The sequence below is a fragment of the Mastomys coucha genome, unplaced genomic scaffold (assembly GCF_008632895.1).
Source record: "Mastomys coucha isolate ucsf_1 unplaced genomic scaffold, UCSF_Mcou_1 pScaffold22, whole genome shotgun sequence".
NCBI lineage: Eukaryota > Metazoa > Chordata > Mammalia > Rodentia > Muridae > Mastomys > Mastomys coucha.
The window spans coordinates 90,099,130-90,124,305 of record NW_022196905.1 but is presented as its reverse complement, the minus strand read 5'-3'; the positions used below and the strand labels follow the sequence as shown (position 1 = coordinate 90,124,305).

Here is a 25,176-nt window from a genome sequence, read left to right as displayed (position 1 = left end):
CTGTCGCAGAGTTAACCTTGCCAATCACAGACTTCCTGTAAGTGCACTGCAGTTACTTGGAACCTTCTCTGGCTTGGCGTTGGCATTCTTTTGCTAGATTACATTTATGCATTAGTACCATCTGTGCCTGCTGCACCTTCTGTGAGTTAGCCCTGTCCAAATGACTGGCATTTATCTGGAAACAGAGGAGGGAGGAAGGGGGAGAGAGAGAGAGAGAGAGAGAGAGAGAGAGAGAGAGAGAGAGAGAGAGAGAGAGAGAGAGAGAGAGAGAGAGAGAGAGTGAGAGAGACTTTCTCTGTCAGCATAAGTGAAATTTGGAAGGGAGACATATAAAACCATCTCTATTGATTCATTGTCCTTGGAAAATTAAATATAATAATTATTCTTTTTTAGCCTCTGAAATGCAAAAAAAAAGTTACAACCCAGTGTCTAAATAAGGAAATACAACAAAGCACACATTTTGCTAGATTTTCAAGTTGAGAGAAGTTATGTGCAGTTTGAATGCGAGGGTGCTTCTCATGTGATAGCGAATATACATAATATGGGGTTTGGTGTGGCTGAACAGATATGGTAGATACTCGAACTGAGTTCTATTTTGATCAATGTGTTGAAGTGTAGACTTAATTTCACAATTTTATTTAGGAAACGATAACTCTATATTCGACATATAAATCAGATTGCTGAATTATTCCATAGACTCTCTCCAAGACGTTATTATTTTAAGCCATATGGTATTGCCACAGTTCCCATACCTCCAACACACCCTAAGCTGTGAGTGGAAATAGATGAATCGTTTTTCTCATCAGTAAAAATAGATGTCGAAAAGTTTCAGCTCATTTACGCTGTTTATTTTTAAATTGTGCCTATTTTCAGATGCTTGATCATCTGGTTTCCATTCTTGGGGCAGTTCAGAGGTAGTGAACTAGGGTCAGAGGGGGACCTCAGGGAAAGGTAAAACAGTGGAGAGAGGCGGTAGCCTTAGAAAGAAGAGAGAAGGAGCAGACAGACGGGGGACTCAGAAAAGCACTGTAGTACAAAGCTGCTCATGGGGAGAAGAAACTGCTCTGGGAGGACACTCCTGAGCTGTGGAGAACGGTATCCATCCGTTCTAGTGACTGCAGCCACTGGAGCATGAAGACCGTGCACACAGCTCAATCTAGGAAGATTAAAATGTGATATGTTCTCGAGAAGACCTCAACCCCAAATGGAGAGCATATAAAATCTTAGAGAATAATGAGCATAACTATGCCACATGCTACCCTGTGTTACACTTTAGGTTCAAAGAGAAATCCAGAATGAGTCTCACCCATGTCCCACTGTATGGTGGAGAACTCACATGTAGACAAGGCTAGACTCAAACATTGATACTCATATACTCATATATCAATCCCTCTGCAGCTGTCTTTCCCAATGCTGAGATTACAGAAATGTATCTCACTGCCCACCTTCAAATTTTACTCTCAAATGATGCTTGCCACTAGTAATTCTGATTTACTGTTCTCTCAAAATTCAGCATTGTTGGTGTGGAAAAGTCTTGATTGCAGTTCCTCTGTTGGCTTAAGGAGAAGAGGCCACATAGAATTGCTGAAAGATCCTGGCCCATCTTGGTTTTGGTGAGAAGTGAGTGGTTGCAGCTACATCAACAGCTAAGCACAGCAGTACTCATTCATTCACAAGTGTTGGGCTCTTCACTGATTGTTTTTCCTGATGGCCTAGTCTATGAGCCTGGTTATGTTCATCTTCATTTGGCAGATGGTTAGCAGTAACAAAAGGCCTCCCAGTGTCTACTCACTGACTGAGGGCTGGCGTAGGATGGGCAGGAAACCAGCCGTCCACTCCCTCCTCTCTCAGTTGTTAGGACAATTTCTCTAGTTTCAATCATGGATTTTCTAGCTATTATGCAGAATGAAAAGTTTTCCAACCCCATTAAGCATCCTATTTAGATCAAGTCAGTAATATTTCTACCATATTATTCTTAGTAGACTTGTAAAGTGGTATGCATTTTCTTGAATATTTGCCTTGTTAAAATACATATTAAACATTAGTAAGTACATGCCATTGACAGTTTCGTTACATGATAGGGAATCAACTGCATGAAAAGTAAAACAACCATGGTCATATTTATAAATAATCATGTAGTAATAATTTGTAGTTGAAGGCTACTAAATCTTTAAAAGTTAATTGGGGGGTGTAGTGGCTATTCCTGGTTGTCAACTTGACTATATCTGAAATGAACTACAATCCAGAATTAGAAGGCTCGCCTGGCCCTAATCTGGAGGCTGAGAGATAACAAGTTTCTGACCTGAATCTTGGCATGGAGATCTTGAGGTATAGTGGCTACGAATCCCAGAGGATTAAGATAGAAAGATCTATGAGTTCAAGATCATCTGGGATTAAAGGTGTGGTGGCATAGTGGCTATGAATCCTAGAAGATTAAGACTGGAAGATCTACGAGTTCAATCAGGGTCACTTGGGGTTAAAGGTGTAGTAACACCTTTAACCTGGGCCACATCTTTTGCTGGAGACCTATATAAGGAAGAAGGAAAGCTCACTCTTTTTCAATTGCTTGCCTTGTGGTACTGAGCAACTGCTGGATCCTCGGACTTCATTCACAGCTGCTGCCGACCATTGTTGGGAGTGGATTGTTGGGAGTTGGACTACAGACTGTAAGTCTGCAATAAATTCCTTTACTACATAGAGACTATTATAACTTCTGTGACTCTAAAGAGCCCTGACTAATACAGAGGGTTAATTTAATAAAAAAAAAGAGTTTTATTTTTATAGCCAAAGTCTTAGTAGCTATAGGGAAATTAAGTTTTTTATCCACATTTTTTATTATATTTATAACAGTTTTTTGATATATTGTCCTTGTCTTGTCCTTTCTCTCCTGTTGAACCCCTCCTTCATCTGTATACCTTAAATTCATCTCAGCACTGAATTCTATAATCACATTTCAGTTACTTAAAAATGAGATGTATAATAACAATATTTTATTTTGTTAAATTATATATTATGCAAAAGTTATTATGCTACCCATTTTAAAATGTACCATTCAGTAGCATTGAATTCATTTATATTATTTTACAACCACGACTTTTATACATTCCAAGAAGTTTTTATCATTAACGCAAACTGAAATTTCATACCCACCAAAGAACAGTCCTTCAGCTTCTGCTCGTCCCCAGTAGCCACTGTGTCACCTCTCCTTGAGTGTGTAACAGTTTTAGGTTTACCCATGTATGGCATCATGCAGCATCCCTCTTCTGTGAATGGTCATTCAGTGGTATGACTTGTTCTAAGTGCAACCATGTTATAGCATGTAATGTTAGAATTTCATTTCCTTTTCTTGAAGTTAAATATTTATCTTTTTGAATTTCATACATACATAACTATATTTATATCATTTTCTTCTTTCTCCCTATCCAACGCTATGGTGTGCCCCCCACTCTCTCAAATTATTGACAGCTTTATTATTATTCTTACGCATGCACACACATATGCATACACATGTACACATGCACACATGCAAACAAGCTCACTTAATATTTCATGTATGTCTATGTGATCAAGGCTTGGTGCTTGGATTTGGACAAAATATTAGGAGTCTCATTCCCAGGGCAGACTTAGTCTTATCTCAGCAGCCATTGACTTTCTGTCACTCTTCATCTGGTGGTGGGGAATTGTGATGTTCCTCTATTCACATTGGCATGCCAACTTGTGTTGTCATTTAAGTGGGTCTTTCTTAGGGAGCCATATTGTTATATTGTTGATATTCCATAGGTGCAGCTGTCTAGAAGGCAGCAGACATCCTGGTCTTCTGGCTTGTGTAATCATCCCAAACCCCATCTTCTATGGTCTCAGGTATAGGAGTTGTCTGTATCATGGGTCTATAACTTGGGGTTGGCTGATAGTCTTTGAATTTTCACGAGTTATGGATGTCTGTGGTAGTCTCTAGCTGTTGAAAAGGAAACTGTTGATGAGAGGTGAGAGCCACATTTATCTCTTCATATAAAGATAAGTATATAGAATGCACCAAGGAATTATAGTGGCTGGGGAAAGTAGGAGTAGTAGACTCATGTTTTGGAGGATGAATAGAAGAGTGCTCTGTATTCATATATCTAATTTTAAAACTGATTGATCCCCGAATAGACACTCCTGTTCTGCTCCTTCACTTTCTGCTTCTTGGGAATAATGTTGCCATTGATGTAGGAGTTCTTGATTGCAGGTCCTTGAGAGCCACATCAGAAAGGGTGGTTATTTTCTGAATACTTCCAGAAAGACCATATAAATTTTCATTTCCCATTAGCCACTCACATGGATTTGACTTTTTTATATCCACTCCTAACTGTTATTTCTTCACTTTAAAAAATGATGATTAGCCATCCCAAGGGGTGAATGGTAGGATAGTGATAGTTTTATAAGCTTCTATTTCTTCCTTACTTTTTTTTATAAATAATTTATAGTTCTTATTTTATATTGTTATATGTGTGATATAAAATAATTTATGTATAACTACTATTAAAATCGAACATTAACTGTCTTCCATAGCAAACTTTCTTTTTTTACTGTTTATTTTATTTATTTATATTTCAAAGGTTTTTTCCCCCTTCCCTATCTCCCCTCCACAAATTCCCATTCCGTCCTCCCTTTGTCTCTAAGAGGGTTCTCCCTCACCCACTCACCCACTCCTAAGTGGTGGCCTTAGCATCCCCCTTTGCTGGGACAGCAAGCCTCCACAGGACCAAGGACTTCTATTGATTGCAGACAAGGCCATCCTCTGCTACATATGCAACTGGAGCCATGAGTCCCACCATGTGTACTCTTTGGCTGGTGGTTTAGTCCCTGGGAGCTCTGGGGGTTCTGGTTGGTTGATATTGTTGTTTCTATTTCTCTCTCTCTCTCTCTCTCTCTCTCTCTCTCTCTCTCTCTCTCTCTCTCTCTCTGTGTGTGTGTGTGTGTGTGTGTGTGTGTGTGTGTGTGAGAGAGAGAGAGAGAGAGAGAGAGAGAGGCAGCAACACTAAACATATTTGTAGCTCATAGCTTGAACACAATGCAGTATTACTAGTTATAATCTTCACACTGTAGGTCTTGAAACACCTTTTGAAATGAGAATTTCAACATTTGCCTTTCTGTCCTCGGCCTCCATTGCTTGCCATCACCTAATTGCACTGTCTGACGTTTAAGAAAATATTTTGTTTGTAAGTGTGATCATCTGGTCCTTGTCTTTCTGTGTTTGGCTTCTGTGACTTTGTCCAATGTCATCCTGCTTCAATTTTGTTGTATATGGCAGAATATTCTTTTTAAATGATGAATAACATCTTTTTTATATTCCACATTTTTTCTCTTTCTTTAAAATTATTTTAATGTTTAAGAAATAAGTTGTGTAAAAGTATTTTTCTTACTTTTTTAAAAATCCACTAGTAGACACAGGTTGCTTCTATACTTTGGTTACTGTGAACATTTCTGCCAGTGTTTCTGTACACACAATAGTACTGGTTTTCCCCACTCAGGCGTTTGGACTGGCATGGAATACAAATACATAGACTTCATGCTGGATGGAATAGTAACTTCCCAACAGATTTTCTATAGAAGAAATGTAATCGGACTTCTTAGTTCATTTAAAAATATCTATAGACTTGCTATGTGCAGCTGTCTTGTTTGATGAAGTTGATGTATTTTTGCAATGAAATAGATACATTAGCATGCAAGTCTTTAATAGAGCTTTACAAATCCTCCTTTCCCTTTTCAACTGGAAGTCAGAACTCATCCTTTGCTTCAATGTGGTAATTTCTTCTCTCCCTGACTTTTTAGCTCACATCACCTTCTGCCTGTGTGGTTGACATGTAGTTTATGAGGACTTGGGACCAGAACTGAGAGTTCTTGAGATTGAGTTGGGTATACTAGAAATATGATAATAGAAAATTGTTCTGTATAGATAGAGGTAAAGTTGGGTTGTTCTATTTTGATAAAATAAAACTTCTTGTTAACCCATTAACTAAAAACCCTTAAAAGCATAACAGAAACATGAAACTGGCTGGGTTCTCTATGCTTAGGTGCTGTGTGAAAATTCTCATTTATAAATATTTGTCACTTAACTGAGTTGTGTAGCGATTAGTCTTGATCTCATAATCTTGGCAGTTCATGCAGCCATTGTTTTAAACATTAATTTTTATCCTCTCCCAATTTTAAAAAAATAGGATGTTGAAGCCATTTATTTAAGGACATTTTGATTGGTAATATTACCTAAGTTCATTTGCTTGCTCTTACACATAAATTGTCTCTTCCCATACAGATGAAGAGCAATAAAGCAAAACAACTCCTTTCAAAAGTCTCTTTGTCTGGAGAATTGGGGAATGATGCTGAATTGTAGGCTAGACTTTGGCTCTCTGGGGCTTTCCTGTTCATAGATAGTACCTGATGCAAGAGCCAGGTAGACGTAGTTACCCCGAAGCTGCCTGCCAGCTGCAGTAGTTTCTCACAGGCTGGTTTATAAAGATGTGGTTTTTATTGCTGATCAATGAAAACTGACCCTGGCCATATATGAAAAGCTCTGATGTCATCCTTTTGACTGTGGAAATGAGTTTCATGTCCCCTGAAGACTGAGATGTTACTTGTAGACGTTATGAATTCCTAGAGGATGGTGAGATTAGAGAAAACCATTGTGCTCCCATTGGTGTCTAATTTTCTTGATATGCATGATTCGAGATCACTATAAAAGCAATAGGTTTGCATGGTGTTATCTTTTAAACCAATATTTGTGCCTGGAATTCAGATTTGCTTCTTCTTATTTCCATATGCTCTGTTTTAAACATATGTTAAGATGTTATTTAAAACTAGAAGCACTGAAAAAAAAACCCACATAAAATATGTTTTCTTCATTATCCAAGGCTTCGATGCCATCATCGTTTGGAGTGGGAAAGAGAATGTTAAGTTATGTCTGTAAAACAGATTTTAACAGCACCAAATAGAATGCACAGCTGGCTGTCATTCTCCCAGGTGCACTGGCGTTCTCGAAGAGACTATTTGAAAATGCGGATATAATTGGCCATTCTTGGGGGGTGCCAACACCATAATGTTCACTGAGCGCTTTCCAAGTTCTAAAGATTAGTGTTGATTTTGCTGGAAAAAATGTGATTAAAAAAACATACATTCTACATTTCAACCTAAAATGTACACTGTTACTGTTGGGTTTCCGCATAGGCAGCATTCAAATAAGAGGACACTGTTGTCATTTCCCACAGCCTTTCTGTCTGTCATGCTAGGCTTTTTGGTGGGGGATGGCTTCTAAGCAACAGCTTTACAGTTATGTTGTAAGGCTACATGGCACTTCATACCTTACTTATTTGCTTCAGTCATCAAAGGGGTATTTTCAAGTGGGAAGTTGTGTGTGTGTATGTGTGTGCATGTGTGTGTGTGTGTGTGTGTTTGCATATCTGTTGAGACCATAGGTAAATCTTGAAGTGTCTTTCCTTAAGAACTATGAATCATAAAAAAAGACAGGCTCCCACTAGCTTGGGGCTCACAAGTGAGGCTGAGATAGTTGAATAATGAGTGGCCATGACCCACTTGTGTCTCCCTCTCTAGGGCTGTTATTCTGAATGCATACTCCAAGGCCAGGCTCTTGTTTTTACATGGATTCTTGGGCTCAAATTCAGATTCTCTTCTTAGTGCAAACACTGTATGATCTGTATCACCCCCCAAATTCTTGAAATGATAAGGCTTTGAAATTCAAGCCAAAGAGCACGGACGTTACAAACAGTAGGACTTACATCATCATCATCCCTTACTGCAGTTACAGCTTTCCCGTCTTTCATGTTCCCAACTCCAAAGTATGCCTGTCCTCAGTTCCTGCTATAGTTTACTTCTTACTTTAGTCTTTCACCTCAGGAGGCATAGCTCTCCATTAAGGAAGTACAGCTAAGGACTTTCTCTATTCATTTACCATTTCCTGTTAACAAGGAATGTTAGTTGAAGTTAGTCTACTTACTTAGGTTTCATTATTAATTTTTAACTAATTAATTAATTGTGTGTGTGTGTGTGTGTGTGCATGAGTATGTGCCTGCTCTGAGAGTACTTGTGTATACCGTATGTGTGGGATCCTGTAGCAGTAAAAGGAGGCATGTAATCACCTGTATTTGTAGTTGCAGGTGGTTTTGAGCTACCACGTGGGTACTGTGAACAGAGCCTGAGTCCTACGAAAGAGTAGTAGGTGCCTCTACCAGATAACCCATCTCTCCAACTCCCATTTTCATTATTTTAGGAATATTTCTGTTATTTTTTTAAAACAATCCAAAATCAACAAATGTTTATATTTGTTAAAAATTACTGCCACCTTTGAGCACTTTTTTTTAAAAAAAAACACTTGTTTCAGAAAAGATCTGTACCAAGTGTTCTGCATTATCATTTTCCTATTTAATGACATGAATGAGAAATCCTTGATTTGGTTTGGTTGCTGAAATTTTCACAACATCTGTGGCAGGGCTATGCTATTTGTGTGGAGTGGCTTTCAAACGCTGATTCAATAACGTGGACACAGAGGAGAATGAACGCTGGTGTTAACTGCACCCATTTAAACCTCCGGGTCCTGCTGTGGTCAGTGATGGAGCTGTTCCTCCTTGCCCAGGTCGGGTGTTTGTGGGTTTAAGAATTGCTGCGGAACTGGAATATCTACTTCCCTCCATTGTCTCTGTCTGCTGGTGGCTTCCACCATGAAGCAGACCCAACCTTCCGCCATCTGCTGTGTGTTCAGCACTGACATCAAGGTCAGCTTCTCCAGGGTGCCTGCTGTTGCCTGGTTTAGAACATTTCCAGCCTGCGATCTGTCCACTTCTCTGCTGTGTCAGTTGCTGGGCTGTACTTGAAAATCCTTATGACAAAGGGAAGCAGGGAGACTCTTGCTCAAGGGGTGGTGGTAGCTGCTGATTAATTATAAGGCAGTTAGTGAGCAGTGGCATGTAGGTCTGTAGACATGATGTTAGGCAAGACAACCACTGCGTTTTATTTTATTGGTCACTAATCACTGTGTTGCTAGACTGAAAGTTTCAATATCCCTACCAAAAAAAGTCAGTTATAGGAGTCAGAGAATATTACCTATATAGTTTAAATTTCAAAACTGATTTGATATTTCTTTTTCCTTTTAATTTTTTAAAAAATATTTATTAATTTTACTTATTTATTTATTGAGATAGGGTCTGTCTATGTAGCTTTGGCTGTTCTAGAACTCACAGAACTCACTATGTAGACCAAGTTGTCTGAGAATTCACAGAAATCCTCTTGCCTCTGCCTCAAGAGAACTGAGATTAAAGGCGCATATTACCATGCCTTCTGTGATTGTACACATCAGCAATAACTCATTCATCTGGTATTTTATCAGTTGTACTACAGGATGATCACTTAATTAATGTTTATAAGAAACAATGAGAACAAAACAAAACAAAAATATACAAATAAACAAAAAGAAAATGGAAAAAAATTTATAAGGTTTGTAGTATATGAAACAGGATGGATGGGCTGAAAACAAATTCCCAAGACTGGTTTGTTAAAAACAAGAAAAGAAAAACTGAGGCAAGGAGACACTTGCTATGAAAGCATGAAGAACCGAGTTCAGATTTCCAGAGCCCATGTAAAAGGAAGACATGGACACCTGAACCTGAAAACCCAGCATTGCAGGGGACAGAGAGAAGAGGGTCTCCAAGGCCTGCTGGCCACCAGCCTAGGTCCGGGTTCAGTGAGAGTCACTGTATCTAGGGAATGAGGCAGAAGGTGACGGAACAGGACATCCAACAGACATGCAGATCACACATACACATACTCTCTCTCTGTCTCTCTCTCTGTCTCTCTCATATTATAATATGAATGCACCTATATACTCACTTACTCTTATATACTAAAACATGAAAATTCTAAGAACTGGAAGAGTTATTATAATGATAAACCCACTGTACTAGCATCTAATTATGTTTTTTGTTTATTTCTTTTCAGAAAATGTTATGTTAATAAATTACATTATTACTAAAAAAACATGTTTGCTTAGAATATCAGATGTATTTCTGTACATTAACCCTTATATTTATACTCATATCCTTATTTGTCTTGCTATTCTCTATCTATATGCATATCTGTATCTATCTTTCTATCTATCTTTCTATCTATCTATCTATCTACCTACCTACCTACCTACCTACCTAGACTATCCACACAAAAATGCACACATCTACCTGTGTATCCATAAGTCTTATGATATGTCATTAGCATTATGCAATGTTTGACTTGCAGATAGACTTGAACCTCAGGGTCTGGCTTTATGACATGCATACTACACTGAAGTGTCACACTATAGTCAAGTGTGTGCTGCATTGTTACAACTAGTCATGTTTTATAATTTGACTTTAATCTCCTTTTATATTGTTGTTGTTGCCATTTTTGAGTTCTTTGGAGATAGAAAACTATTCTTTATACATAAAATGACTCATACACTTTTAATATTTAATCTACTGTTATTTTGAAACACTCTTGTTACCATGTCTCTAGTTATATGAATGTACCTGTGTACTATATAAACTCTTTTAAGGTTGAATATTTATACTTTTCATTTTGTTGAGTTTTATTGTGTCTCTTGAAATGTTTACTATTTTCATAATCATTTTAAAATTTACTTTTTATAATTGATAGAAACTATGTCACTTAGTGGTAACCATGTCAAATAAAGGGTAATTTTAGGCACATTTAGTTTCTTTCCAAACTGTAACATGAACTTCCCTTTCAATGCCATTGTGTAGTCACTGTTCAGTGAGATGACATGTGTGCCACAGTGTCTGCCATCTTCCCTTGCCAGAAAACCTCCATGGCTTATCTTCAAAGCTTATTTGGAACCTATAAGCTGTTTTGCATATAGAACCATCATAGTCTTCATGTGTTCTCAGCTTTAAGTTGGTGCACAGGAAGTATTTAAAGTACTGTTGGGAGTTTTCTTCTCCATGATCTCTCTCTCTCTCTCTCTCTCTCTCTCTTTCTCTCTCTCTCTCTCTGTCTCTCTCTTTCTCTCTCTCTCTCTCTCTCTCTCTCTCTCTCTCTCTCTTTCTCTCTCTCTCTCTCTCTTTCTCTGTCTCTCTCTTTCTCTTAAGATATTTTCTTTATTTATGTTTCAAATGTTCTCCATTTTCCTGGCTTCCCCTCCAAAAAAAATAAAATAAAATAAAAAACCCTATTCCCTTTCCCCTTCCCCTGCCACCAACCCACCCTCTCCCTGTTGGGGAACAGGACTCAAATCTGGGGAAGAAACCAGTATTTGGGAGAGAAAAAAAATAACACTAGATATACTTATAACTTTTCACCCTTTTCCTTTCCATTTTTGGAAATACATTAGCTATATATGCAAATGTATTTTAATACATTTAAGCACTGTAGGCTATATAAACTAAACTATTGAAGTTCTGGTTTTTTTTTAATTAGATACTTTCTTTATTTACATTTCAAATATTCTCTTCTTACCTGGTTTCCCCTCTGAAAAATCCACTATTTCATCCCCACCTCCCCCTGCCCATCAACCCACTCTCTCCCACTTCCTGGCCCTGGCATTCCCCTACACTGGGGCACAGAGCCTTCACAGGACCAAGGGCCTCTCCTCCCACTGATGACTGACTAGGCCATCCTCTGCTACATATGCAGCTGGAGTCATGAGTCCCACCATGTGTACTCTTTGCTTGGTGGTTTAGTCCCTGGGAGCTCTGGGGGTACTGGTTATTTCATATTGTTTTTCCTCATATGGGGCTGCAAACCCCTTGGGTCCTTTCTGTAGCTCCTTCATTGGGGACCCTGTGATCAGTCCAATGGATGTGTGTGAGCCTCTACTTCTGTATTAGTCAAGCACTGGCAGAGCCTCTCAGGAGACAGCTATATCAGGCTCCTGTCAGCAAGCACTTGTTGGCATCCACAATAGTGGCTGGGTTTGGTGATTGTATATGGGATGGATCCCCAAGTGGGGCAGTCTCTGGATTGTCATTCCTTCAGTCTCTGCTCTATACTTTGTCTCTGTAACTCCTTCCATGGGTATTTTGTTCCCCCTTCTAGGTATTCTTTCTTCTTGAGCTTCATGTGGTCTGTGAATTGTCTCTTGAATAATCCAAGCTTCTGGGGTAATATCCACTTATCAGTGAGTGCATACCAAGCGTGTTCTTTTGTGATTGGGTTACCTCACTCCGGATGATATCTTCTAGATCCATCTATGATCTCAAATTAGTAACAAATGCAGTCATTTGTCTGTTGCTCTAAGAATTTAGACCATATTAATCTGCATATATTCAAAACTAGACCCTGACTTTGGGCATGTAGATGTTTAATTATTAAACATAAAAATATAGACAGCAGTTATTTAAACTTATGTTTCTCAAGTGTGCTAAAAATATTTGAAGCATACATTTGTGGTCTCATAATTGAATTACCTTTATATATACTATTAGACTGAAGGTATTTCTTGAGACCTTTCTGGACTGAAAGCAAACAGAATAACAGCAGCTAATTTTCCAGTTAAAGTTTCAGAAAGATCTTTCAAAAAATCATGACTAGAGAGATGTTTCAGCAGCTTAGAATGCTCACCTCCCTGATGTCATGAGTTCTGATCTGTGTTCCCATTTCGGATGGCTCACAGCTCGCCATTTAAGTTCTAGGAGATCTGATTTTTTTTTTAGTCTCTAGAGATATCTACAGCTATATACATACACTCACAAATAGATATATATACATACTTAAAAAATGTTGGTAATCCTTCAAAAAGTAATCCACAACTGTTCTTCAGATTGAAGTTCTTAAGGTTCCATATACTTCCATAGCTTTCTTTAGTGGTTATTACTCATGAAGCATGTTTTCAAACCTGCGTAAAATTTGAGGATTTTTTTTTTTCCTGTGGAATGTCCTGTTAAATAACCAGTACCATTCCAAAATTGGGTGGGGATTTGGTTGTGCGATAAAAAGCCAAAAAAGTGCTGATTACTCTTGGAAAAATTACCCTTGTAGAAAAGCCAGCAGTCATAGAAGTCCTGGGATCAAGTTTCCCTGCTAGTTCTATGGAGAAAGAAATCAAAGGATACAGGAGGAGCAGAGAATGCTGAAGAAAGCAGGCTATGAGACCAGAGAGAAGATACTGACCTTCGGGGTGACAGAGGTTCTTGGTCATGGGAAACCTTACAGCCCTAACTATTTATGTCCTTGTTAAAAGAAAAGGTGCTTTATAGAGTTAACATCAGCATCTATTCAAGTTGAAGTAACATGTTAAGTAACTTACATTTAAAAAACAACAATAAACAATGAAGAATGCTTACATGCCTTAACAGACTAAAACACCCAAACTCCAATCATATTCTATTAAAGTCAGTTTCCACTCACCTTCTCAGATTATTTCATTTTCTTTTCTATAAATATATAAAGTATATTTGATTTTTAAAAGTTAATAGAATGTTCCATTGTCAGGCAGCCCACATTGTTTTGAGGAAAAGTCAGCTGTCCCTGTTGTCATCATGACCTCTCTTGTATCCCAGGAGATTAGAGCAGAGTTCAGCTATCACTGTTGTCATCATGACCTCTCTTGTATCCCAGGAGATTAGAGGAGAGGTCAGCTGTCCCTGTTGTCATCATGACCTCTCTTGTATCCCAGGAGATTAGAGGAGAGTTCAGCTATCACTGTTGTCATCATGACCTCTCTTGTATCCCAGGAGATTACAGGAAAGGAAAGCTAGCAGGGAAACATTTATGATTTGCTCTCATGTCCTGAAATTTTGCTGTGTTTCCTGCATTTCTGTGCATTTATTCTGTCTGGACACCATGAGCTTTTTTGACTTTTAAGCTTAGATTGTTCAGTGATCCTAGTGGACCTATGCAATTATTTCCCATTCTGTTCACATTTATTCCTCATGGAGCAGTGATGTCCCAGAGGACAATGGTCACCTGCCTCAGAGATCTTGCATTAGTGCTTATTTACTTTGTTTTTCAATTGAAAAGCTGAAATTACATAAATCAGTAAGTGTTTTACTGTGTCCAATTTACATGAACCAGATATACCAATTTTCATACAGGGTATCATTTGAAACTTATATGTCACTTGAAATTCTCAATATGCATGCTATCAATTTTTATCAGAAGATTTTTAAATATGTTTACTATAGGTTTTATTTGCTCTTGTTTGTTAGGCTGTATTGTAAGCCATATATATGTATATTATTTGTGTCTCTGTATATGTGCATGTCTATCTTTTTAAATTTAATTTAATTTTTTTTTTACTTATTCACTTTACGTCCCACTCACTGCCCCCCCTCTGAGTCACCCCCTCCCACAATCATTCTCCTCTCTACCTTCCCCTTTTCTTCTAAGCAAGTGAGGGCCCCTGGATATCTTCCACCCTGACACTTCAAGTCTCTACAAGGCTAGGTGCTTCCTCTCCTACTAAGGCCAGTCAAGGCAACCCAGCTAGTAGAACATATCCTACATACAGGTAATTGCTTTTGGGATATCCTATACTCCAGTTGTTCAGGATCCACATAAGCTCAAGCTGCACATCTGTTATGTATGAGCAGGGAGGCCTAGGTCTAACCCATTGTACTGGCTGGTTTTGTGTGTCAACTTGACACAGGCTGGAGTTATCACAGAGAAGAGAGCTTCAGTTGGGGAAGTGCCTCCATGAGACCCAGCCGTGGAGCATTTTCTCAATTAGTGATCAAGGGGGTAGGGCCCCTTGTGGGTAGTGCAATCCCTGGGCTGGAAGTTGTGGGTTCTATAAGAAGGCAGGCTGAGCAAGCCAGGGGAAGCAAGCCAGTAAGAAACATCTCTCAATGGCCTCTGCGTCAGCTCCTGCTTCCTGACCTGCTTGAGTTCCAGTCCTGACTTCCTCTGGTGATCAACAGCAATGTGGACGTAAGCTCAAAAAACCTTTTTCTCCCCAACTTGCTTCTTGGTCATGATGTTTGTGCAGGAATAGAAACCCTGACTAAGGCACCCATGTATGTTCTTTGGTTGGTGGTTCAGGCTCTGAGAACCCCAAGGGTCCAGGTTAGTTGACTCTGTTGGACTTCCTGTCCCCTTCGGAGCCTGCAGTCCTTCCTCTGTTTGGCTAATAACTATCTTAATTTGAGGTAGACATATGTAATTAATTGCACATACAGAGGGAAGAATGAGAGGCAGGCAGATGACACTATATATTCCTTATCCCTGGAGTAACATGTACCACTTTCTCTGTCGATCATTGATAGGTATTTTCTCTGGGCTGCATTTCACTGGTTTCAACAGTGAACTATACAGTAAGGTTAAAATTTTTCTTCATAGATCTTTTTAGTTTCTCTTTCTCTCTCTCTCTCTCTCTCTCTCTCTCTCTCTCTCTCTCTGACTTAGAGCCCATCTGTAAACTTTTTGGTTTCCAGGAGATGTTTCTAAATAACAACTACCATCCTTTAATGTTTGGATTTTGGATTTTGAAAAGTCTGTCTTTACAAGGTATATGGACCCACGATCTCAGTCTTGCATTTCCTTAAGGATCATGTGAGCTTAGGAAGGATCCTTTCAGTCCTTTAGCTCATAGTTTGCACAGTTACATCCTGGTGGCTGGGGAGGTGGCTGGGTACCAGAGACTCTTATTCTCTTGCCTTTTTCCAAACTCTCATTGAGATGCTTCTTTTCCCAGTGTTCCCCTGATAAGGAAATATGGGACAATTCATGATGTAGGTTTCAGCAGACTAATTCCTGGCTCTTTAGTAAAGTTATTTGGCCTGTGGTGGGATCTTTCCCACATTTGACAATTTTGATCACATTAGTGACACTGTTTTATTTGTAGAATATTTTTTATTATTAATTAAGTAACTCTACCTCCATAGTAAAATATGTAAATATTTTGCATTTGGTGTCACATAATAAAAAGTATTTCCCCATCTTTTGCTAAATACATTTTGGAGGCAATTATTCTCTTTTAAAAATATAGCTATATATTAATCCAACTATATTTTGTTTTTTATACCATAAAAGCTAATAGATATCATACCATCCAGATAAATTAATGGAATTCTTTTTTTCTTTTTTCTTCTTTTTTTTTCAAGACAGGATTTCTCTGTATAGCCCTGGCTGTCCTGGAACTCACTCTGTAGACCAGGCTGGCCTCGAACTCAGACATCCACCTGCCTCTGCCTCCCAAGTGCTGGGATTAAAGGTGTGCACCATCACCACCCGGCTGTGAGCGAAATTATTTTAATAAACCCTGGCCATATTCCTATTGTAGCCTTCATTGGAATAACATTCTCTAGAATAATAATATTCTTCTATTGTCTATATATTAGTTTACGGATTTCCCCCATAATGATAGACGTTTGGATTAATTTACATTTTTGTATGCATTTTTTGTCTTGCATTACTTTTTAATTTTTCTCTGTTTTTTTTCCCTGTTGCATCTGAGTGTGTGCATGTTTTGTGTACATCTTTGCACATGCCTGGAGGTCAGAGGGTGACTTCAGGGCTCTCCCTCAATTACGGCCCACCTTAGTTTTAGAGTCAACCTCTCACTGAAACTGTAGCTCATCATTTGACTGGCCTACCTGCCTAGTGAGCTCTGCCTAGTGAGCTCTAGTCCACTCATTGGTGTCTCCTGACAACTATCCCCGACCCGCAGCTCTAGGTTGCTGAAATGCACTACCATAGAAACAACATTTTATAAATGGATCTTGGGGAGCCTTACTCAGGTCCCTATGCTTGTGCGACAAGCACTTTACCAACTTGGCAACTTTATGTATGTATATGTTCTATTTTTTAAAGATGCCTTCATTTTTAATATTACCTAAGACATAATCTATAATCTGACTAAAATTAGGGAAAGAAAAATTATTGCTGTACTACCTATGATATAACTAATAAAGTAAAATTAAGCAAAGAATAAAATACATAGAAATCTATTTTGACTGTGTACAGATGCAATGTGTCTTTTGGGTATCCACTTCCCACTATAATTTATTATGAAGCATAGCAGGGGCTTGCCAATAATGGTTTCCAGAAAAATGTCAAAAAAATACACACACACACACACACACACACACAGAGAGAGAGAGAGAGAGAGAGAGAGAGAGAGAGAGAGAGAGAGAAAAGAGAGGAGAGAGATTCTTTCCTCTCTCTCTCTCTCTCTCACACACACACACATACACACACATCTTGTGTTGCAATTACTATCTTAGAAGGATCATCTCATCTCTTATTTTGACTGATGGTTAAGATGTTTCATTCACTGCCAATTATGTGCTTAAATTTCAAAACTGACAATAAACAAAGTAAGTATTTGCAAAGTAAGTATTAATTTATATAGTTACAAAACTTTTGCAGGAACCATGACAGAATGAAGAGACAGTTCTGAAGGTACATTTTAAGTGAACTCAGCAATTCCTTTAGTAACATATAATTATGGTCTATTTTAGATGAACATGTATGGGTTGAACTTCCTTTAGAAAACTGTGTAGAGTTGTATTCCAGCTGAAAATCTTTCAGTTTTAGGCAAAGTCATCTCTAGCTCATATTCTCTATAAATGGTGAAGCTGTATATAGTTTGCTTTAGTGTTGTATCACCAGTTAATATAGGAAGTTGACATTCAAAAGGCTTCTTGTGTTCTCTGGTCCCTAACAATAGTGCCTTCCTGAACTTTCCAGGTAGGATCTCTATGTCCATATGTCTGCGTATTTGTGGTTTTGTTTGTTTGTTTGATTGTTTTTAATCATTTGAGATTGTGTTTAATATTACACTGTGCATGGAGATCTAGGGAGGTCATTGAGAAATGGAAATAAAAATAAATCAGCTCCCCGTGTTTGAAAAGTCTCAACTAAAGTGCAGTTGTTTGCATTGGCTTGTCAATGGATGTTTATGAGGCTAGCATAATCCTGTGATGGTTACAGCAGTGAAATACATCCTGTGCAGAGAGCTAGTAAAGGGTCATGTGAAAACTGATGCTAGTGGAATTTTAATGCTTCAGAAGTGGGAAACATGGTGTCTGCTCTGGTTAATGCTGCTGGTACTGACCACAGTAAAAGAAGAGGTGGAATCAGGTTTTAAACACTGCGAAAGAACCATATCTCCGGCAGCAAACATACTGGGTCCCACTGCTCTTCTCTTTTCCTCTGTTGCTTTAGTTAACAGTAGAACAGTAATGGTTCTGATATTTTTCTTTTAGATTTCTTATTTATTGTGACACCCAAGAGAAGGGTCATTGCTTATAATGATTTCTGGGGAAATGTCAGTAAGATAGATCCTCACTCAGAAGATTTCTAGTTATTGCCTGAGATATCACTTGAGTGAAGGTAAAGCTGTCAGATCTGACTGTGAATTTAGTCTTGTTACCATTTGTTATCATTGGTGTTTTAGTCACAGTACATTCTTACTTGGTACATTCTGTTCCTTCTTATGGTAAAAGTTTGTAGTAGAATAAAACTTCACGTGCACTCTAGTTTAAAAGGTAAGTTGAGAATGTTGATACATTTCCAGATTAGTTTTTGACACAGAGTGTCACACACCCTAGACTGCCGTAGAGCTACTGCATCTAATGTTGACCTTGAACTCTTGATCTTTCTACTCTACCTTCAAGTTCTGGATTGCAAGCATGCATCACAAGCCTAGCTATATTTTTAACTTGTGTTGATTTGTATGGGATATATTGTTTCCTAGAATTCCGTAAAATTAGTCCATTTCAGTCGTCAGAATCAGTAGATTTATTTTCATAGAAGAATAGCTTGACTTCAGCATGTCCCATGTCTAAATGTCAAGTTCACATTATGTTTTTTTTTGTTGTTGTTTGTTTGTTTGTTTGTTTCTTGTAATTCAGATTCAGTTCAAATAAGTCATCATTTGGCATCTACATAGTACTATCTGTTTGGTACTTTGCTAAAATACCGCCAGAATAAACAAGGAAAAGTAGATGTGATAGGGCCTCCTGTACAAGGCAGAGGTTAAAGAGATCTGTTGTTGGAGGGTTATGAAGGTTAAGATCCATTTTAATATTTTTTATGATTGGGAAGCATAAGAATAAAGAAGTGTGCATTAATTTATATTTGCCTAACCCTACACTACTTCTAAAGAAGAACTGAAAGAAAATATAAACTAAAGCTTGAGCAGAATAAAAATAGGAGAATGATCATGAGCCAAATTCAAGTTCAATTATATCAGAAAGTACACTGTAATGAAAACTTGTTATTTTAAATTACCCAGCCGAAGAAGAGCTTCCAACAACCTAAGCAGAAAGAGAAAAAGACTAAGTTATATAGTTGTCTTTGTGTAACAAAAGGGAAGCATGTGAGCTTAGCCTAACATTTGTCCCAGCTCCAACTAAACTGACTCTTTGCTATCGTCATCATAAACAGTAATCATCCAAAACCCAGTCTTCTTATATGCCCAATGGTCAAACAGACTCCTTATGTTATAAAAAACTATAGAGATAATATTATAATATTGGAGATCTTTGAAGACATTTATGAAAGCTATAAAAAATAAAATAACATAAGGTCTGGTTAAATTTCTGTATTATGAGTCATCAAAGTAAAGTTTTAGTACAGGAAAAAAATCTTATGGTATGGACTTACAATATTTGAGCCTTGGGTGGAATTTTGTTTGAGAACTTCACACTGACCACCCAAACCCAGGTGGCTTCTGGGTATGTGGAGATTCCACAGTAGTTCATGAACCACAGAACAAGAACACCACTGATGGAGAGAAATAGTTTCACTTAATGTCTTCTCCTCAAAGAGAGTTTTGTCAGTTGTCTATAAAGAAAGGATTCCTAAGCTATTTTACTATGTACCTTTGGATATTTTGCATTATTAATTGAACAGAGAAACACATGTCTTAGCTAGCAACATGGCTAGAACATTTGATACATAAAAATTGCAGTCTTTCTCTTCTAGGTAAACACAATGGAGGACTGGATACATGAGCAGTAAGGTATAATTAGGGATGTCATGTATTTGCACATACATGAACAAGCATATTTAAATATATAGCTAACAGTAATCTTGCTAGCCGTCTGAACAGCCTTTTTATTGAAACTCCTGATATTTAGTACTTTAAAAATGAAGAAAAGAAGACTCTAGATTGTAGCAATTGCACTGCTACCTATAGATCATACATTTACAGAAAATGCTAAGTGTAGACCCAAGATATACTAGTCAATCAGTTGACTCCATACACTTGCATCCTTTAGCAAGTGCGATTCTGACAGATTCACCTGGATGTTAACTGTCAGATGCAACCCAGACAAGAGAACGAATCCACCAAATGTTGGAAATGTCTGACAGAGCAGTTAATGTGGTTCCGAAGAGCAAAACCTAAGTATATGTTTGGGGTGATTTTAACAACTTATAAACAAATAGTATTGTAAAGAATTTTAATTGTAAGGGAACTTATTTTGGGGCACTGAGTTTATTCTTTGAAAATTAGTATTTCTTTTAAAGTGGTTAAATATACAAGTGCACAGAAACTATAATAATGAAAAGTAAGATGTCAACAGTCCCACTCCTCTCAGATGGCTGGTAATCTGTCTACTAGTCTTTTACTTTTCAGACACATATTTATACAGTTATGATCATATATATATATATGAAAAATTGCCATTCTTTTTTCACTACCATTTTTCCTTCATCTTTTAAATATTTTTATTTACTTGCCACATGGTATTGAATTAGATGAATTGTAATTTGTTTTCTGAATTGTTGAGCAGAAATATAATTCAATAATATAATTTTCCCGTTACAAAAATCCTATGGTGAATATTTTAGCATCTGCCTAGCCATTTTATTGTTTTGGAGTCCCAAAGTAAGATTAGAGGAGTGGTGGTAGTTGTCCCAAGATAGGAAAGTAGTGTTTGCAGCCTGTTTTTGCATAGTCACTTGCCTTATAGATTTTGCCAATTTATATTGCCATTTAAAAGGCATGTGAGTTGTTTCCTTGCCACAGACACTCAGTAATTAGCCAATGTGTTCAACATAAGGTAGCATAACACAGTATGCTTTAAAAGAATGGCAGTTTTATTCCTTTAAAATTATACCTTTTCTTAGATGAATAATGCTGACATAGAAAGACTGTATAATATAATGTCAGTTATCAACATAGAAATACCTTTCTTACATGCTAGGAAACATTTATTTATTTTAGGAATGACCTGGTTTGGAATTAATTTGCCTAATTGATTTTAGTCTACTGAGAAAGATCAACAGCTTAATATCTGAATTATCACATTGAATTTATAATGCAGCATTTGAATTATCACAATGAATTTATAGTGAAGTGTACTGTAAAATACTTGCATATAGGCCTAAAATCACTAGTAAATTTGTATTTGTTTTCCCTAGATGTAGTTTCTTTAAATATTTAGAAAATTCTACGTCTAATATTTTCTCATGCAAAATGAATAAATTAAATCATACTTCCATTGCATTCAAGAAGTTGTAATCCCCAAAGCAAAAAAAAAGAAGTGTATTCATAATTCATGTTGAAAGTAATGAAGTGTTATGACATTGATATAACTCAATGCTTATTGACAAATGTTTTTATCACTCAAACCTGACTCAGTTATTTGTAGAGATCATCAAATTCAAGTTAGTTGTATTAATGCATAAATATGCAATATGGGTATTTTCCAAGGTCTCAGAACAGTATATATGGATTTCATTTATATCTAGAGAATAATCTGAAATACAGAAAATTAGTTTAAAAACTATTGATTCACAAATTCAAAAATTAAGAAAATTAAATTTTGTGCTCATTAACAAGAATGATTTGTGATAATGTTATGTATTAGAATCTAAAACTTATGCCACCTGATTCAGATGCTAGGTACAAACTAATAAAATTAGTATTTGTAGAAATGTTGTTGCCTCCAAAATTATGTAGGAGGCAAAACTGGGATGGACAATTGTCTTTTAGGAGGTTTTAAAAACTCTAGTTCTTTTGTTTTTATGGTTTCCTGTTTTCAAAAGTGGTCTGAAATCCCTAAATTTGTTGAGCAGTTGTTTCCAGAACCAAATGGACAAAACCAACTTCTATGTTCTAATTTATCTTCTTCCATTATATTTTTCAAGGTTTTTGAATTGTCTGCTGTTCCACATATTCCAAATAAGCACTCACGTTACGGGAAACTATAACATGAGGAGCTTTTGAGAGCAGATGTAATAGCAAATAGAAGTCTTAATTGCATGATAATTCTGGCCTAAACTAGGAGTGGGCTAATCTCGAGTGGGCTATATTTAGCCAGTGGAGGACTCTGGACACAAGTCATGTGTCACAAGTCAACAGTATTGTTGAAAAGGGGAAGGGAGAGTCTTTATCAACAATTGGAAATTTTGTTTTCAAATAATGATTGGGTTGGTGATTATTCTATGAATCAATATATGTACACTACCTTCACTAAAGTGTTTAGAAACTGGACTGGCAACTACTCTCTAAAAATATGTAATTCAAGTAAATAGGCTTAATTTGGGATAGCAGTATCTATAGTGGTGTGAGAAGTGGGTCAGCAACCGAGGCTGTGATCTAGAATAAGGTACAGCACAAAGAAAGCATCTCTAGCCAGTCTCAAGTTTCCTTTTCCTTGGTTTTAATGACTTCTTTAATATTTTCCTTATATATACATTTTAGAATCACTGAATTGCATAAGACAATCCATCCATTTTACTTCCTCTTAGAAATGTATAAGGTGATGTTATTGATAGTTTGATTCTATGACAATAGTGCCACACTTCAGACAGCACTTACAAAGTTTTAATCCCATGTTGATTTTTTCTACTTAGATTTTAGCACACCATTAAATAAGTAAACTTTCTGTACACGATAAATAAAATAACATGAAATAAAATCTGAGCCATATTGTCTTGAACCAGGGAAAATGATATGACTTTGTGACTGATGTGGACATTGTTCTGAGCTTGGGTATCATTAGCCACGTCTTGCTATGGAAAGTAGATGTTCCTTGAGTATTAAACAACTGCTTTCTTATTTTACCATGGATTTCCTTCTTCCCTCAGGGCCGATGCATAAACTTCTCCCGGGTTCCACATCAATAAGGCGGGAGCACAAAGAATAAAAATATAAGAAGACAGCGTATCTTCATGATGCTGATTTCCAACAGAACGGACAGTCCAGTGCATCTCAGAAGTTCTTGGGACAATAGCCCATTTTCTCTCTGTCAGGAAATGTTTCCTCTGCCTTCTACTTTCTGTGCACTAAACATTTTCCAACATTTGTTCTGCCATCGACATGAGAGGTGATGAAAGTCATCGGCAATAGCCCATGATTCACGACACTGAAAATCCCGAGGAATGCTAATTTGCGTGCTATGGTTTATACAAAGCTCATTTTGACTGTGTAAGAGGACAAAGCAGACACATCGATGATGTAATGATACCAAAGCCAGGACTGCAAATCCACCAGCCGTGCCGGCTTGCAATGGAGACTGTGCTGCTGACATGGATACATGCGTGGTGCATGTGCCTTTGTTCAACAAGATCTACAGCTATAAGCAAAACATGAAATTTCCCACCAGGCTAACCAGATAATGGAGTCTACTGCCTTGTAGCTATGTCAGATAGCAAAGCCTTTCCAAGTCTTCCACTACTTTGTGCCTTACAGGAAATTTCTGACTAGAAAATCTTGTCACTGTTACACTGAAAGTGCACACGCATGACAAAATAAAGATGAGACGCCTCAAGGTACTGGATGCAAGCAGGATTTTTGCCCTTTAGTTTTCCAAGACACCTTTCTTTCATTATGCACTTGAGACAAGAGAATTAATAGAGCGTTAATTCAACAAGAAGACCCCCTCCAACCAAAGACCTGGAGCACAGCATAAGGACTTGTGATTTGAGACTTTGTCCCCTGACTGGTAGATCCCCCTTTCTCAGTGTTTGGGATTTAGCAGTGCATAAAGCATTAATGTCTGTAAACACACGTAGGTGTTTGTTTGGCTTTTAATTTAAGGAAGCTGTAACCACAAAGCTTCCGCTCAGGGTTTTTTCTTCCTTCAAGTCTCCAAGGGCTCTTCAGCGTCACAAGCCAGCAACTCTCTTTGCATGAAAATTTCAAAGTTTAATTAATATAATTAAAGGCAACAGCAAGCAGCAGCCTGTGAAGATTTTGCTCATCTTTTTTATGCCTTTTGACATTGAATGACCTATCACTGTATGCATGTTACTTAGAAACTGAGGAGCACTGCACCTTGGTTGTGATTCAGCCTGGGAAAGAGCCCTCCTTCCTTCAGTTTATAAATTAAAATCAGGAGGGGTGCCATCAGAAAGCATGGACAATATACATACTATAAATTTTTAGAAATATCACCATCATGTCATGTCAACGATGCCAAATTATGTTAGTGTGAGCAGAAACACGGTGGGGGAGGAAGGCGGCAGCAGCTGAAGGAAATAGCTCAGATAATGTAGTCACTTTCGATACTGTACTTCAGATGCGAAATGGATATTCGACTGGAAACCTGACAAAGTGCGCCTGCTTTGATGTGAACTGGTATAGACAATGACCAGTGGCCAGGTCAGTGGGATGTCTCTCTGCGAGCACAAAGGCTTATCAAATGACACTAAAAATAAGTTCAACAACCATCACTTTGGAAGGGAGAAGGCGAACGTTTCATGTTTGGCGGGCATGTGAGTGCATGAGATGGAAAGAGCGATTTAGAGCACCCTCATATAATTACCCGCATTGTATTCTTCATGGAAATCTCAAAGGACTGCGGTGATACTTTTCGTTGGTGTCCAGGTTTGTGGCACTGCTCCAAGAAGCCTTACGCACACATAGATATACAAATGCACACACCTACACTCTCTCGCTTCAGTCTTTTTTGCTCAACCTTATTTATGTCACTGACTGGCTGGATCCAAAGTCACACCTCCACATATTAGTGAATAAAAATTTTTACCTGTGTCTCTCTTATCATTTCTTTAAGTTCATATAGAACTTGCACTTTCTTGAATTGGATACACAACTGCCTTGGTTAGAAACAAAATGGAATTCTATTCCCACTGTAAATCATCCAGCATGTTCCATTTAATTCATGGTTGGTGTTATAGGTACAAGCTGTGAGTGTACATAGAAGGCTGGTAAGTACACCTAACTCTTCCTGCAATGAGTCTTTGTAGACGTTTGTTCTGTGTCTGCCTCTAAAGCAGGACCTACGG

At 37.7% G+C, this 25,176-nt stretch overlaps 1 protein-coding gene across 1 annotated transcript in view; it reads left to right on the top strand.

The window, feature by feature from the left end:
• Antxr2 (ANTXR cell adhesion molecule 2) overlaps positions 1 to 24,922 on the top strand; it is a 125,986-nt gene extending 101,064 nt beyond the window's left edge. Inside the window, exon 17 of the mRNA XM_031336899.1 lies at positions 23,017 to 24,922. Within this exon, the coding sequence (XP_031192759.1) occupies positions 23,017 to 23,055 (39 nt within the window). The 3' untranslated portion in view covers positions 23,056 to 24,922. The remainder of the gene's footprint in view (positions 1 to 23,016) is intronic.
• The last annotated feature ends 254 nt before the right edge of the window (positions 24,923 to 25,176 follow it).